General features: G+C 55.7%; 1 protein-coding gene across 1 annotated transcript; it reads left to right on the forward strand.

The window, feature by feature from the left end:
* Positions 1–8,380: 8,380 nt before the first annotated feature.
* Positions 8,381–11,595, forward strand: LOC148051686 (coiled-coil domain-containing protein 81-like). The gene is made up of 5 exons (XM_087735473.1): positions 8,381–8,444; positions 9,049–9,161; positions 9,714–9,870; positions 10,758–11,014; positions 11,425–11,595. Exons 1-5 carry the CDS (start codon positions 8,381–8,383, stop codon positions 11,593–11,595), a joined length of 762 nt encoding a protein of 253 aa, XP_087591599.1.
* Positions 11,596–14,587: the final 2,992 nt, after the last annotated feature.

Below are 14,587 nucleotides of genomic sequence, written 5' to 3' on the forward strand. Positions count from 1 at the left end.
CAGCGTCCCCAGGAACAGCATCCCCACCGCGGGCTGCAACCAGCATCCCCAGGAACAGCATCCCCACCCTGGGGCTGAGGAGGCCCCGCTACGACCTGAGGGCACACGTGCTGACCTCCATCCCGCGTTTCCACCTGCTGGGGCAAGGACTGAAGGTGGTCATCTGAAAGCTACTGAAATACCCAGTAGTTCAGCTCATTGCCATTGTTTAGGACAAGGCTTTTGGCTAGAACACAGGCAAGAAAATTGAAAACCAGAACTAACCTGCACTCCCTCCTTGACTGGCACCTCTTTCTTCATCACTCCTTTGCATTTCTATCATATCAAGATTTTCCTCATGAAAAGAAGCAAGAAAGACCAGTCACGACTATGCAGAAAACCTGCCATTCACATACACGCTGCCCACACAGGAGCATTATCAAGGCCCTGCCCAGACACAAAAGATTAAATTCATGCACCGGGGAGGAGAGAGCAGGAACAGCACTCTGGCACCCACGAGGAGTGACAAGAATTTCTGCTCTGAACTGGGGCTTAGTCAAAGGGCAAGCACAGTACTGATCCAGACACGAAACTGAGCGTATCGCTTAATCCCGGGCGCCACACGCACTGGACCTTCTTCCATCGCCTCCTGCCGACGAATGGTTTCCCAGGCTCTTCCATCTCATCGCAGCTGCACGCTGGCTCCGGGCTGACTGGGGGAACTTGTCAGCGCTTTAACTTTGCTTCAGGCTTGCTACGAGCACGAGGCTTCATCCCTTTGGCTTGGCCCCCAGCAGAATGTGGGCAAGTGGCAGGTTTGCAAGTGGCTTAATGGAACAGAGCTTGGACACCTATCGGAGGTTAAAAACCAACCAAAGAAAAAAGCCAGAGAAACTGCGTTAGAGAGCAGCAGAAAGAAACAACGGGTCTGAGCACTCCTTAACACATGGGGTTTGGAATTTGGGAGACTGGAGCTCCCAACAGACTCGCCTCTTGCAATGGAAACATCCTGTAGCTTTTGAGCCTGACAGAAATATGACAGACTGCCCCCATCCCTACACTGCAGTTGCCCCAAGCGTTTGCTTGTCCATGTCCAGTTCTCTTCCATGCTGACAAGGGATGTTTAATCTGCAAAAGAGGCAGTCCTACAAACCGTCAGCCAAATGCCTCTTCTCTCTCAGATGTGAAAACTGCAGTGAAAGACAACACAGGTACAGGACAAGGCTTCTGCTGTGGCTTACGTTTTCAAAAGCAAGGTCTTCCCAACCTCTCTTTTCCAGCTGCCGCCAACAGCTGCAGAAAGGGTCTGCTTTTGATCAGCTGGATGATCAGTGCTAACTACCAAATCCCAGTACAGGACGTTACACTGCAGGCTGCAGATTTCCAGCCCAACCCCAAGGACTGAATAACCTCCCTCCTGCCATTGGGCTGACAGCAGTATTGCACATCCCCTGGCTTCTCCAGCTTCTGCTTCTGCAGACCTCTCAGCTGTTAACACGCCAAACTTCCCAGCCCCCTGCGTTTTGAGAAGGCTGCTTTTGGCTTGGACTAGAGTAGCAGTTAACACCTGCACTGCTGAACCCTCGTAGACCTGAGCGTGCTCCTCACAGCTCCGTACCGCTCTGCCCTGGGGGAACTGGGGCTCAGGGGGAGCCATGCTGCACAGATATGTGCTGGAAGGCAGCGCAATGGGAATACAGATACGAGACTGGTGGGGGAAAGGTCGAGTATCGACCCTGGGAAGCGTGATGCCAGTTCAGTGTCTGCAGCAGGATCCAGGCAGCCACAGAGCTGAGCAGCGACTCTCTTTGGAGACCACGAGGCAATGGGTACCCTCACTCCCACAACCCGCTCTAGATGACATCCCACCTCTTGCATCCTTACCCTCCCTTTCCCCTCCAGCTTTCCAGACTGTGGCAGTCGTCCTCTGAGGGTAAGGCAAGAGAAAGTGCCCCTTGCTGAACCGCCACCATTGCCTCCACTGGAACCAGCCTGGCTCTGCACGCAAGGACATACGGCAGTGGCAGCAGGTCACTCCCGTTCTGCTCCCTGCATCCCCCCTGATGACCTGAAGGAAGGCTGCTCCCGGCATCTTCCTCGTGCCCACACCAGCCTCCCTCAACAAGTCGACTCTCAGCTGCTTCTGCTGGCGCAGGAGCTTAGGCAGCGTGACAAGATCCTGGGGTGCACAAAGAAGGGGGTGCTGCCCTTCCCCCAGGGCCGTCGGCTCTCTGGTGGTGAGCGCTGGAAAAGGTGACAAAACACCCTGAGAGCACCCTTAACCAGTCGGCGTGCCAGGAGGTGTGACACCATCGGGGGTCAAGCAGCGCAGCTCTACGGATCTCTTCTGCTCTCTCCAGCCTTCCTTTTCTCCTGACGGTTTCCGTCAGCAGCGTTTGCTCCCGAGTTCTGGCAGATGTCAACAGAAACCCTGCCGTTATGGCTGAGGAACTAACTCACCCAGGAGCTATTTTTCCAGAAAGGGCTACGGTTACTTGTCCGACAGAAGCCATGCCCAAACAGAGTTTCTGAGGCACCTCCTGAGCACAGGCGTGCAAACAAGGGATTGCTAAGACTCAGAGTAACTCGCATCATTTAAGAACCCACAACAGGCAACTGAATGTGAAAAGGAGCACAAAGAAAGGGCTCTTTTCAGAATCGCTATCTCTTTCTTTTTCATGCCCGTGTTTTCCTCACCACGGGGAGCAAACACAGACTCTGCAGCCCCTGCAGGTACATACGGTTCTGTGGGACAGAGGGGAGAAGAAAGTAGAGAGACCTGAAGAGGGAATTTTCAAACCTGGGAAGAACCAAGTCAAAACAGTTGCAAAGTGTATCAGCAACTTACAGAAATTTAAACCCGATGCAGCCGACTCGTAGAAGCGAGGATTAGAGAGAACTAGAGGGGAGCACTGCAGTCAAAGGGGGAAGCAACACAGGCAGCTCTAACCGCACATTTTCCCCTGATTGCCTTACACACAACAGGCCTGGGATCCCCACTGCTCACCTCACCCTGGAATAGTCCCATTCCTCCTCTGAAAGCTGCTGTGTGCCTGGCTGAGGACAGGCACAATCCACACAGAGAGCAACCAGAGCTAAACGCTGCGCTTTCCTGGGTGAAGTTTCCTCAGAAAAAATACATTGACAAAAACAAATAACCTGCTACTGCGAGCACCAGGAAGAACAAAGTCCCTGACCGGTTACCGGACCTTCCCGGCTGTGGTAAAACCATCCGCCCTCGGTACCCCCGTTTCCCAAAAGCCCGCAGCACAGCTTGGGTGGGGGGACAGGCAGGTATCCCACCTTGGGGCCCAGAGAGGGGCACAAGCGTTACCTGTGGGATTCAGAAAAGAAGTTCATTACCAAGGCCTGCTTCAAAACGTTCATCATCAAGGCCTGCTTAGAAGAAGTTGGTCACCAACAACTGACAGCTCCCAAGGACAGAGTAGAGCTAGGAAGGAAGTGAATCAGCATGCCCGCAGAAACCAAGGACAGAGGAGAGACCTGTAAGGTAAGAAGGAATCTCTGAATCAAAGAGTGAGCTCAGCACAAAGATCATGGGCAGTCTGAACAGAAACCAAGAAACTCCCTGAACACTGGCGAGTGTCAGCTGTCTTCTTAACAAAAGGAAACAGCCAAATCAGCATGCTGAGGTGGAAAAAAACAACGAGGTCAACAAGCGGACAGCTGGAATTTGAGGAGAACGACCACCAAGGGCCCCCGAAAGAAGCCCCAGAATCAAACAGCGCATGCTCCGGTGGGAGGGGAAATATGGTCATGATTTCTGGGAAATAATTGGAATATCAATGACTTTCCTCGGAAAATTAAGGAGTAGGTGCGTTTTAAGTTTGACAAACACTTTGCTGGCGTGACCTACGGCATGCACACTGGGCTGAGGTATCCCCCGTGCACCCAGCGCTGCAATAAAGAAGGCCTGCTTTCTGAATGCCAATTTGGCGTTAGAAAGTTTTTGGGCCGGTTGGCGGTTGCCCAAGCATCTGCCAAGGGAGCTGCCTCCAACCAGGAGCGCTCCCCACCCGCTGCTCTGCCAACAACGCCCCGGCGCGTGCTCCCACCAGGAGGCAGAAACAGCTCCGTGTCTGGAAATCCCCATTTCTCAAAGGCTGTCGGCAGAGGCGGGGCTGTCCATCAGCACCAGACCCACAGGAGGGGACAGCAAAGGCCCCTGGCCTGTCCCCACCACAGCATGCCTGCCCCAAAGCCCGGAGCCGCCTGCAGAGAGGAGGCCACTCTGCCTTCCCCTGCCCTGCGGACATCCAACACCCACCTCCAGCTGGCAGGGCTGGGGCTGGCGACCCTGGGGGCAGCAGCAGGAACCGCTCCCACCCTGCTGCTGGGGCTGGCCCTGGGGCTGAGCCCTCGGGCCCAGGGCTGGGGACTGGGCCGTGGCGGGGCCCGTGGGCGGTGAGGCCTCCAGGCCCCTGCCCCAGGCCCATCCCCACTGGCACATACCTGCTCCTGCAGCTCCCCTGGCCCTGTGGCCTGGCCCTGGCCCTGGCCCTGGCCTGGCCCTGCTCCCCCCGGGCCCCGGCTGCCCCCGGCCCGGCTCCCGCCCCTTTCTCCTCAGGCCCCTGGGCCTCGGCCCCCTCCGGCCCCGCCCCACCCGGCTCTGACTGACAGCCCGCCTCCGGCTCCGCCGATTGGCTCCGCCGTGGCCAATGGCGCGGCTGGGGGGGCTGGGCCTGCGCAGGGCGGGAGGGGAGGGAAGGGCGAGGGGCAGGGCCGGGGGCAGGGCCGGGGGGGAGCTGCCCGGGCTTTGCTGGGCACCGGCACGGCTTTCCCAAAGGGTGGCTCTGGCTGTGCTCCAGCCACCGCCCTGGGCAGGAGGAGCTGCGTGCCGGGAGCCGCTGGCAGCGGCCAGGCTGAGCCCGGCACCCAGGGCCTCCCTCAGGCCTCGCTGCCCCCGGGCGCTGAGGAGGAGAGACGCCCTGTGCTGGCGCGGCCCAGGGCGTCCTCCTGCGGCCAGAAGGGGGGACAGAGCCCTGTCCCTCTCCCCACGGGGGCTGACCGCTGTCCTTGGCTTCTGTCCCCGGGGGTCCCCGGTGCTGGCAGGCCCCGCGGGGCCTCGGGGCCAAGCAAATGCCGGGGCGCCAGGGGCTGCTGGGGCCCAGGGCGGCTTTGGGCCTCTCCGAAGCCGAGGCACGGCCGCCCCTTTGCTTCTGCAGGTGCAGTTGTTTGCTACCCCCTGGGAGTCTGGGAGGCCTTCGGGGAAACGAGGAGGTCCCAGCACGCACGCAGGGAGGAGGACAGTGAAAAGGAGCCCTGTCAGGGTTTTTCTGCTGGTTCCCATCTGAATGCAGACACCTGCGGGCATCAAAGAGCGAGGGGGGCTGCGCTGGTCTTCGTGATAACTGCGCTCCTTTCTTTTTCAGTTGTGTGCCCACCCTTTTCCTTTTCTCCACCTTTTCTTCCTTCCCCTTTCCCCCCCAGTTGCACTCTCTGTTAAAGGTAATGAGGATTTGTCTTTCTGGACACATCATCTGGACACTTTCAAAGTCTGTTTTTACCCTAAGCTGGTCTCTGTGCTCCCAGTTTTAACTCTGTATTCTGTATTGCTGATCTTTATGGAGGACCGGGAATTGGGTGTACTGACGAAAACGACAGATATTCAAATGCAATCCTGCCTAGAGGATTAATGCTGTCATTTAGGTATTCACGCAGTCCAGTTCTCTCTCAGCTACATTGGCATTGTTTGCCTGCTCCTGTTTTCCAGCCGCCTTAAAGATACGCCTCTCCACCACAATTAGTAGATGTCATCAGCTTGTGGTTTTGCCATGTCTTTCTGATGTTGGTTCTCAAGAAATAAAGTAGGCGGATGAGTTACAGGGAGTCTCAGAAAGACAGTACAGCAGCATCCTGGTACCCATGAAGCATTTGCAAGCAACAAACCCTGAATTTATGTGGCTCTGCATGTAGACTTTGGGCAGATTGCTGCAGGAGTTGCTGCAGTGCTTTCAGGCACTACCTAGTAATTCTGGACGCCACAGCGTTGTGCTTATAAACATGGCCTTGTTTTGGGGGTTAATTTCAATGCGTATGCTTAGTGCTGTCTTGTCAATGCATCCTGCGTTTCTGGCTGGATGGCACCCTCTCCTGGTATTGTAATGCTGCCCTGAAAGGAGAGGAGAGATGCTGCTGGCATCAAAGCTCAAAGCAATACCCGTGTGTGGGGATTTCCAGACACGGAGCTGTTTCTGCCTCCTGGTGGGAGCAGATGCCGGGGCGTTGTTGGCAGAGCAGCCGGTGGGGAGCGCTCCTGGTTGGAGGCAGCTCCCTTGGCAGATGCTTGTGCTACCGCCAACCGGCCCAAAACCTTTCTAACGCCAATTTGGCATCCCTTCTATGGGGACAGATTTGTTCCTGCAAATTGAAGCCTTTTCAAGGAGAGGCAGTAAGGGTCTTCCCTTCTGAATTGATCTGATTGTTAGAGTGTTTGCAAGAGATGAGAGGTACAGATTTACCGCCTCTCAGGCAGAGGAAGAAAATGGTTCTGGTTTTTGGTTATCTTGGTGAGAATTTAAAATACTGAGATACTAGATAAAAGAAGGTTACTTTATGTGTCTCCTACACGCACTTTATATAACAGTCTCCTCATAAAGTGGAGACTTGGAGAGAGATTGAAGAGGAAGGCTCAGACTTGTGAAACCCAGGATAAATTGTTTAAGGCCAAGACAAGAGCAGACCAACTTGTTTTTCACTGTTTGCTGTGGCTGATTCCTGCTCTGCACGCGTCGGTATCATCCTGGGTATCTGATTCTTCTCATGCACCACAGAGGAAGGCAGGGCTCCCAGCTCAGGGCTGTGGTTTTTCTGGGAGAGACCAAGTGCCCTCAAGGTTACGTGTTGCACTACAAAGTGTTGTACAGCCAGATGCGCTTTTATGTTTCTAGCTTTGAACTTGGTTGCAGTAATAATAATAACAACAACAGCAACAACAAGAGCAACAACAATAATAATACTACTACAAAGAAGAAGCCAGGTTTTATTAGGTGGACTGATATGGCTAGGAAAAAAAAAGGCTAAAGTCCCAGACCCACAAGCTCTCCCAGTCTAATGTATTCCTTCTCCTTACAAACCTTGCTGACTATATTCTTGGCAGTGGTGCAGTCTCACCAGGAGAACGGATCTAAAAACAAAGAGCTGTCATTCTTTTTTAAGTAAATTGGGCACAGACAGGTTGTCCCTTAGCGCCTAGGTTTGTGACAGCTCCTGGCCATCCCTGGAGGCTGTAACACACAGGCAATGCCCCTCTGGCAATGCCTGATGAGGTGGTGGGATGCCCGGACAGCCAAGGAGTGACCTACGCTGGAGAAGAATATGCTGGGAAACAGAGGGGAGATCAGCCTCATGGATAACGCTGGCAGTGCAATGGTAGGGCCAGCACTGGAGAAAAGTGTCAAGGGGGCTGATGAACTTCAGGGCTGTGACGCCATGGAGCCCCCAGCCGGGTTTGCAGGGGAGGATTTCAGCAATAGACGTCCCTCACTATCAGGAGTAACGCCTGTGGTCTGCTCTGAGGGCAGAGGGGTGCAGTTCGTTTCCACTGTGAGGATGCTAAAAGCAGCATTTGTAATGGATGCATGTCCAAATGGTACTTAAAAATGTGTTTGGCGGGGTCAAGGGTGCTCTGTGTGGGGCGTGGATAACAAGGAGTGAGCAGTGGGAGCTGCAGCGGGACCCATGTGGGAGCGGGTGAGGTGCTGCCGGGGTCAGAGACGGTTCCAGCCAGCTCCAACAGAGGTGTGAGCAGCCATCGCCTGCCAAAGCTCCAGCAGTCAGGGGAGCCCACCGCTCCCCGCTGCAGACACGTTGGGTAGGAGAGGCAGGAAGAAGCAGGGAAGGGTAGAAGGAAGCCCCTAAGCACTTACAGCCCGGTGTGGCCATGTGGGGACATGGCAGGGGTGAGCCCCAGCCTGGGAAACCCCTCCTGGTCAGGAGAGAGTGAGGTGGGTGAGGGCAGATCCCTGAAGCCCCTGCCCACTGCGGAGCCCCCCTGGCAGGGCCTGGGCGGGTGGGGCGGGGGGACGGGGGTGTGCAGCCCCTCTGTGACACGGTCTGGGGTCACAGTGGGACAGCCCCGCATCACAGTGGTGACAGCCCCCCTTTCCCCATCGTCACCAGCATCCTCCCCACACACCCCGGCGAGGCCGAGGGGACTCCAGGCGCTGGGGGCTGCTCTTGCCACCGCTCTGCTCCGGAGGAGCTGCTCTGCAGTGAGGAGGAGAAGGCAGAGGCAGGCGGCACAACAGCACTGGGAGTGGTGAAGGGCGTAGGAGGAGGAGGAGAGCAGAGAGGAGGAGGAGGCTTTTTGCAGGAAGCAAGAGAGCCATCGGCCAGCCATCTGCTGCACTAGTTGACCTGGAGCAAGGGCGGAACTAAGATGGCAAAGGACCTCTTCTTGCAGCCTGGCTTGTTTCCAACAACTGAGAAGCTCAGGAGTTCTGGTAAGGCCTTCAGACCCAATTTCATGGGTGTTGTCGGGTCAAGGCCATCTCTGAAAACAGGCGTGGAAACGCTGAGGGCTGTGGGGGTGGCTGCTCAGGACTGCTGACTGCAAGGCGGGACCTGCTTGACCATCCCTAAGGGCTGAGGGGCTGATTTGGGAGCCAGGGCTCCTGGTTCTCTTCCGACGTTGCCCCTGCCTTCCTGGGGCACCCCAGGCAGAAGTCTCTGGCCCCGAAGGGCTGCTCCTTGCCCGGCGGTGGGCATTGCCCAGCCTGAGCTCAGGTCTGAATGGAAGAGCTGAAGGTGCTCATGGGCCGTGCGGAGTCAGTGCGTTTGGAGCTGCGACACAGGGAGACTGGCCCCTGCTGGGGAGCCATCAGGGCCTGCCCTGAGCCTCTGCACTTTTCGTGGAGCACAGCACCGTGCCCTCGCTGGCGTGGCAATCCACTGCCAGTTTCGCGTGGGAGTGGGTCACATCCCGGAGAGCTGCACCTCTTGCAGGCAGGCTGAGGTGTCCTTTGGTTCTTGCCGGGCTCTAGAGAGACCATCTGAAATGCTTGTGTTAGAAATGCGTCGGTCCTTGGGCAGGAGCGGGCTGACTGGTTTTGAGGTTGCCACCTCAGAGCATGACATGTCTTTCCCTTGTTTTTCCAGAGTTGGCGAACATTTGGGCCAGCGCATCATGGTACCTCAGCCAACAGCTGGCTCTCCACCAGGTGGGACTTCCCTCCTTCTCCTCCCCTCACATCCTGATGAAGGCTGATGAAGTCCTGACAGCCCTTTGCCATGGAGTGCCATTGTTCTTGCCCTCCTTTGAAAGCATGACACTGCAATGCACAGGTGTGCAACGGACCAGCTCCTCTGTGCCTTCAGATGTACCATAAGGTCCAGGCCTAGTGTCAGAAAAAGGGCTGGACTTTTTCTGGGGCTTCTGGAGTCCCCACAGTCAGATCTGCATGACAAAACTTGGGACACTTGAGGGTTTATTCCAAGTGTGGGACCGTGCCCCCCGCCTTGCCTTTTATCTTAATGAGCCAAACGATGTTTGTCAGCTTTTCCTGACCTGTCTGTTTCTTCATGGGTGAAGGGGAGTGAGAGGCAAAAGTGCGGACCCTGTTTGTCTTCTCCCAAGGTTTCCAAGGAGCCCATCTTGCTCCTTTGTAGGAGGCGGGGCCTGGGCAGGGCACTAAGCACCATCACCGTTCTCTGACAAGTCATTCGTCTGTTCCTCCAAGACTTCTTCTGATCCTCCATCTCCTCTGTTTCAGGCTGTCCGCATTCCTGGACTTGGGACTTTTGCAGTTGTCAGAGAGCAAGTAGCCAGCACGGAGCAGGATCTGGTGGTTGTGGAGAGACCCGTGTTTCATCTTGCAAAGGCTATTGCGCAGGATCATGACCTCCGATATGGTTACATAGACGTTCCTGGTAAGCAGACAGATGGAAAGCGGCGCTTGCCCTTGAGCAGAGTGGGGAGGTGTGCTCTGGTGTCCAGAGGTGACTGAGCGGAGTACCAAACTCCCGCCGCAGTCCTGAGAACAGCTTCAGCGCGACAAAACCAGCCTGCTCGGAAAAAAAGGACCCTGCCTACCTACTCATTTTAAATAATCACCAGAGGACAATCCAGCCTAACAGCACACTCCCTTTGACCTGCTTTAACAACAGGTTTCCTTCCAGTTTTCTTGGTGCTGTGTCTTCTCGTTACCCAGTGTTTCAAGTCTCGCTCCCTCTTTCTGCTGCACTAGACCTCGTGCAGGCAAAGGCCAGGGCTCTTCCCGGCTCTCACAGCCTCTTTGCAAGGGGGAAAAGCGGGGGAAACCCAGCGGGGAAAGACGGTTCGTTCCAAACCCCAGTGACCACGATGCCTGTGCTTTGTAGTTGCTGCTGCCATCGCAGCAGCTGCCGTAGGACCCTGGGGGGCACCAAGAGCTTGGGTCTGTGTTTGCAGTGCGTTTATCTCTAATGACAAAGAGGGCCCCGAGGGTGGGCATGGCTCCAATGGCCTGGCACCCTCCAGCTTACTGTGGGACCTGGCGCCTATCTCCCACCTTGTCCTGCAGCCATGGCTCTTCTTCCTGCCAAGCGCCTCTTGGGCGCTTTCTTTACCTTTCTGTATCAGAGAAAGCATAGCCGTCCACTCCGCGCCTCACTTTCCCCTTGTAACAGGAAGGGACGACCCGAGCTTCTCCTCAGAGGTGCTGTACCAGCTAGACAACTCAGTAGCAATATATTGCCTGAGGGCCTGGAAGCTGCAGACCTTTGGTTGTAGCCTGCTTAGCAGCTCTGCAAGTTCACGTGTTCCTCTTACTTTTCAGGTCATCAACATTTTGAGCAGCTGCCCTATGCTCGCATAGCCTCCGACAACGCTGTCTCTGAGAGCACGGTGCAGCTTTGCATGGAAAGGACCATGCGTCTTTTCCGTGTCTGCCTAGAGAACAGGAAGAACGTTGCTCTCGTTTGGAGGGACATGGGCATGCTGATCAGCCAGGGAAGAGACGTAAAAATGAGTTTTTACACTGACTTTTTGCAAAGGCTGAATGGGACTGACAAGGCATTGCAAGCTGTTCTCGAGGTAGGATTTTCATTTTTGCAGCGCCACTCCTGGTTCTTCTGCCATGCGTTCTGGGGCGGGGGGCTGCTTTCTGCTGGTCTGCCATGCCTCGTTCAGCCACCTGGGCTCCTCGTGGCCTACAGTGCAGCAGGCTCTCTGTAGAGCACTTCCCTTGCGTGCAACGGTCTGGCTTTGCAAGAGGTACCCGCAGAGGGGCCTCGCTTTGTGACCGAAGGCCAGCGCTGATGGTGGGGAGCGCTGCTTGCCCCGCTCTCGGGGCAGGGAACAGAGGCACAGGCAGAGCAAGGCTTGCTGAAGCCAGAGCCCTTTGGCTGCTCTGGCTCTTTGCTTGCGTTGGTCTAAGGTGGACTGAGCAGCCAGCCCTTCCCAGCGTCCCCATCTCCCGTCATCTGTCTCTGTCCTCGTTGCAGATGCCAGAGATGAGGGACTCGGTCATCTCACGCCATGACACTGCTGCTGCCCAGACCTCTTCTGGATGTGTTATCGTCCTACCAGGGTACGTTTGCTCCTGCAGCCCCTTGGCTGAGCAAGCGAGCAGCTTCTCAGCCCACGCTTGGGAGGGCTCCCTTGCCAGGCGCTGAGAACCGTACTCGGGATGGCACTGAGGACTGAGTGTTTCGGAGGCCTTGTTGGCAGGGAACTCCCTGCTTGCTCCTGTTCGGTTTGACTTCCTTTGGAGGAACATGGGAGAGCGACACTGCTTTATGCGTCTGTCCTACTGTGGACCTAGAGAGGCAGTTAGGCAACGTTTTCCACCAGGTTTCTCCTGCTCGTTTTCTTTCCTGTGCGTGAGACTGCCTTCTGCTTGGGGCCAAGGGGTAGCGGGGTGGTTTCTTGTCCAAGCAGGAGCTTGCATCTGGCCGGGTTCTGCAGAGCTCTGTCTCGTGCCAACATTGCTGTGCAGTGCCATGGACGACTGAGGGGAGGGAGGGGACTCCTTAGAGCTGCAAAGGCATTAATCTGCGAGGCGCGGCAAGAAACTTAGAGAACAAGCTCAGAATTCCAAAGGGTGCTGGATCATCAGAGCACTAGAGATTAGTCTGCTCTCCACGGGCACTATGAGTGAGAGAGGACTCATTTTCCCCAGAAGCAGCAAGGGCGTTTTGTGGGAGGTCGACCATTCTGACGGGAGGGACGGAAGGCCACTGGCACAGGCTGATGGGGCCTGGCCTGCCCCTCCAGGCACTGGAGTTCCTACTCCGGTCCTCCGGGATGGGCTGCCTTGGGAAACAATGCGGTGTCCTTTCTTCAGCCTGGTGCCTTCTTCCTCTTTCCAGGTACAAGCTTGAGACCGTGCCTAAAATGGCAACAGTGAAGGCAGACCTGACAGGACATAGGAAGGCTGCCCCAGAGCGGGGCTGGGGAAAAGGCAACGGCACTGGAAAGAAAGGTAAGGGACCAGCGGGTTGCTGGCAGGGGCTGTAGGTTTTCCTTGCTCCGTGTCTGGAGGGGATTAGAGCTGAGATTACCCCAGGATGCCTGGAAGAGGGAGAGGCACCTCCTGTGACTCGCTGTACCCATTATGGTAAAGCTGCAGTGAGCCATTGTGGAACAAGGTCTCAGGACAGCCCTGCACCACAAACGGCCGCTGGGACTGCTGAAGGACACCTTCCCAGTGGCCTCCACTCCTCAGCCCGTGCTCCAAACAGTGCAAAGCTCTAACACTGCTGCTTCTGCTTTCCATCGTATTCTCAGATGTTTCCGAAGCAATGCCTTTGGTGTGAACCTTCCCCAGCAGCAAATCTGTGTGCCTGGGACCAATGCAGAAACCCAAAAGCCGGCTGCTCTTGTGCTAAATGATTGCCCTCCCCAGAATGACTCTTGGAGACCACCAGCATCTCCCATTTCAGCACACAAATGAGAGAAAGCCGTGAAAACAGTTTTCCCCAGGGAATAATGGTGCACTGTAGGCATGAGGAGCTGGACAAAAAACCAGTGTTGGAAGAGGCCTAAGACCTCCCAGGAAACATGGCTTTCATCCAAAGGGATGAAAAGGACCACTTTGATCAGGGTTAGCACAGGCTTGAGCAGACCTGCCCGTCACTCATGTTGGAACTGGGACACAATAGGCACGCAGTTGCCAGAACAACACCGAGATGCTGTTCTAAGGAATCATCTCATTTCCTCTTTCTAGAGGATCTTGCCGAGAAGCGTCTCCTTCGCCGAGCAAGGCTTTCTCCAAAGCGGTTACCTGCCATGACTGTAAAGCCAGAGGAGAGTGAGAAAGCTGAGGGGAGTGAGCCTCGTGCTAGGTGAGACACGTGCATAAATGTGCAATGATGCAAAGATGACCGCGTGCTCTCGTCTCTGTGGGAGCGAGATGTTTCTCCTGGACACAGAGGCTAGACGAACTCAAAGTGTGGTTATCCACGGCCCACTAACCAATGGTTTCTTGGTGGACGGCAAGCGTCCCATAGCTTCTTGGGAGACTCTGCTGGCAGCGTCATTTCTTTCTTTGCTCCTGCTGTGCAGATGCGCTGAGTGAGTAACTGGAAATGCTCATTCCAGGAGAGGAAGGTCTTTTTGGCTTTCCCTTCAGATTGAAACAACCCCGACCTTTCTGTTTGCTGAGGACAGAGTTCTGCAGTTAGTTACTGCAGAGGATTCCTCTGATTAACCCGAAGCCTCTTCTATGCTAAAGCCTGCCTTATGGCCTGCAAAAGAGAAGGGCCAAAGAGAGCTCAGTGGCAGGCCTGCTTTTCGCATGGGGTCGTGTCCTCCTCCTTTTGACACTACGTCCCCAGCACCCAACCTGCTCGTAGAGCCCGTGAGCACTCTGTATTTCAGACCACTGAGCAGACTTCAGTGCACTGACCCGGAGGGCGTAGCGGTATCTCCGGGCATAGGACCCTGTTCCTCTCGTTGCTGCAGCAAGAGAGGGCCTAGACTGGGGCATGCTGAGTTTTAGTGGGGCTGTTGGGCACATCCAAGTCTGACAGCTTGGGGTCTTCTCTGTCTCTGGGCACTTGATCAGAAGGAGGCAAGCAGAGCGCATTCTGCTGCAGAAGCAGGGGCGCCACTTGGAAGCACAAGATGCAGAACCAGCTCCTCCTGCCCTCCTGCCAACGCACCCTGTTGTGTCTTTGCAGGCAGCTCCCGGCCATCCAGGGGAGCTCCTTGAAGGCAAAGGAGGAGAAAGAGAAACTAATTCCTCTGGTCGAAGTAGACTTCATTGCCAGAACTATTGAGAGGAGTGAAAAGGTACCTGACACGGGCTGCTGCAGTGAGCGTGTTGTAGCGGACTGTAGAGAAGCGTTGCTCCATGCACGCCGATTCTCACAAGATTCGTCGCTGTGTGTTCACGGGGCCAATGCCTAGTTGCTTTGGTGCTTCCTTGAAGAGAGGCGGGTTACTCTGCCCTTTGAGAATAGCCTTTTCACTTCCATTGGCCTCATGAAACACACCCAAAGACCTTACTTGTGGATGTTTTCTGTCGGCAACGTGACTGCAAGGCTTGTCGGGGATAGCCAGCTGCCAGGTGGTTTTTAGCCTGGCGGTCGCTTAGCTGCCTGGTCTTTACAGGCGGGCTCTTTGTTGGAGCCTGCAGGAACCTGGGAGCAAAGCAGCGTGGAG

The sequence above is a fragment of the Nipponia nippon genome, unplaced genomic scaffold, assembly GCF_047370975.1.
Source record: "Nipponia nippon isolate SJK-2023a ecotype South Korea unplaced genomic scaffold, ASM4737097v1 scaffold_58, whole genome shotgun sequence".
NCBI lineage: Eukaryota > Metazoa > Chordata > Aves > Pelecaniformes > Threskiornithidae > Nipponia > Nipponia nippon.

Bases quoted from the DNA above. Each gene is read 5' to 3' on its own strand.
- LOC148051686 (XM_087735473.1), top strand. From the start codon at position 8,381: ATGGCAAAGGACCTCTTCTTGCAGCCTGGCTTGTTTCCAACAACTGAG. The intron at 8,445-9,048 runs GTAAGGCCTTCA...CGGGCTGACTGG, and splicing joins TGAGAAGCTCAGGAGTTCTG to TTTTGAGGTTGCCACCTCAG. The intron at 9,162-9,713 runs GTGGGACTTCCC...CCTCTGTTTCAG, and splicing joins AACAGCTGGCTCTCCACCAG to GCTGTCCGCATTCCTGGACT.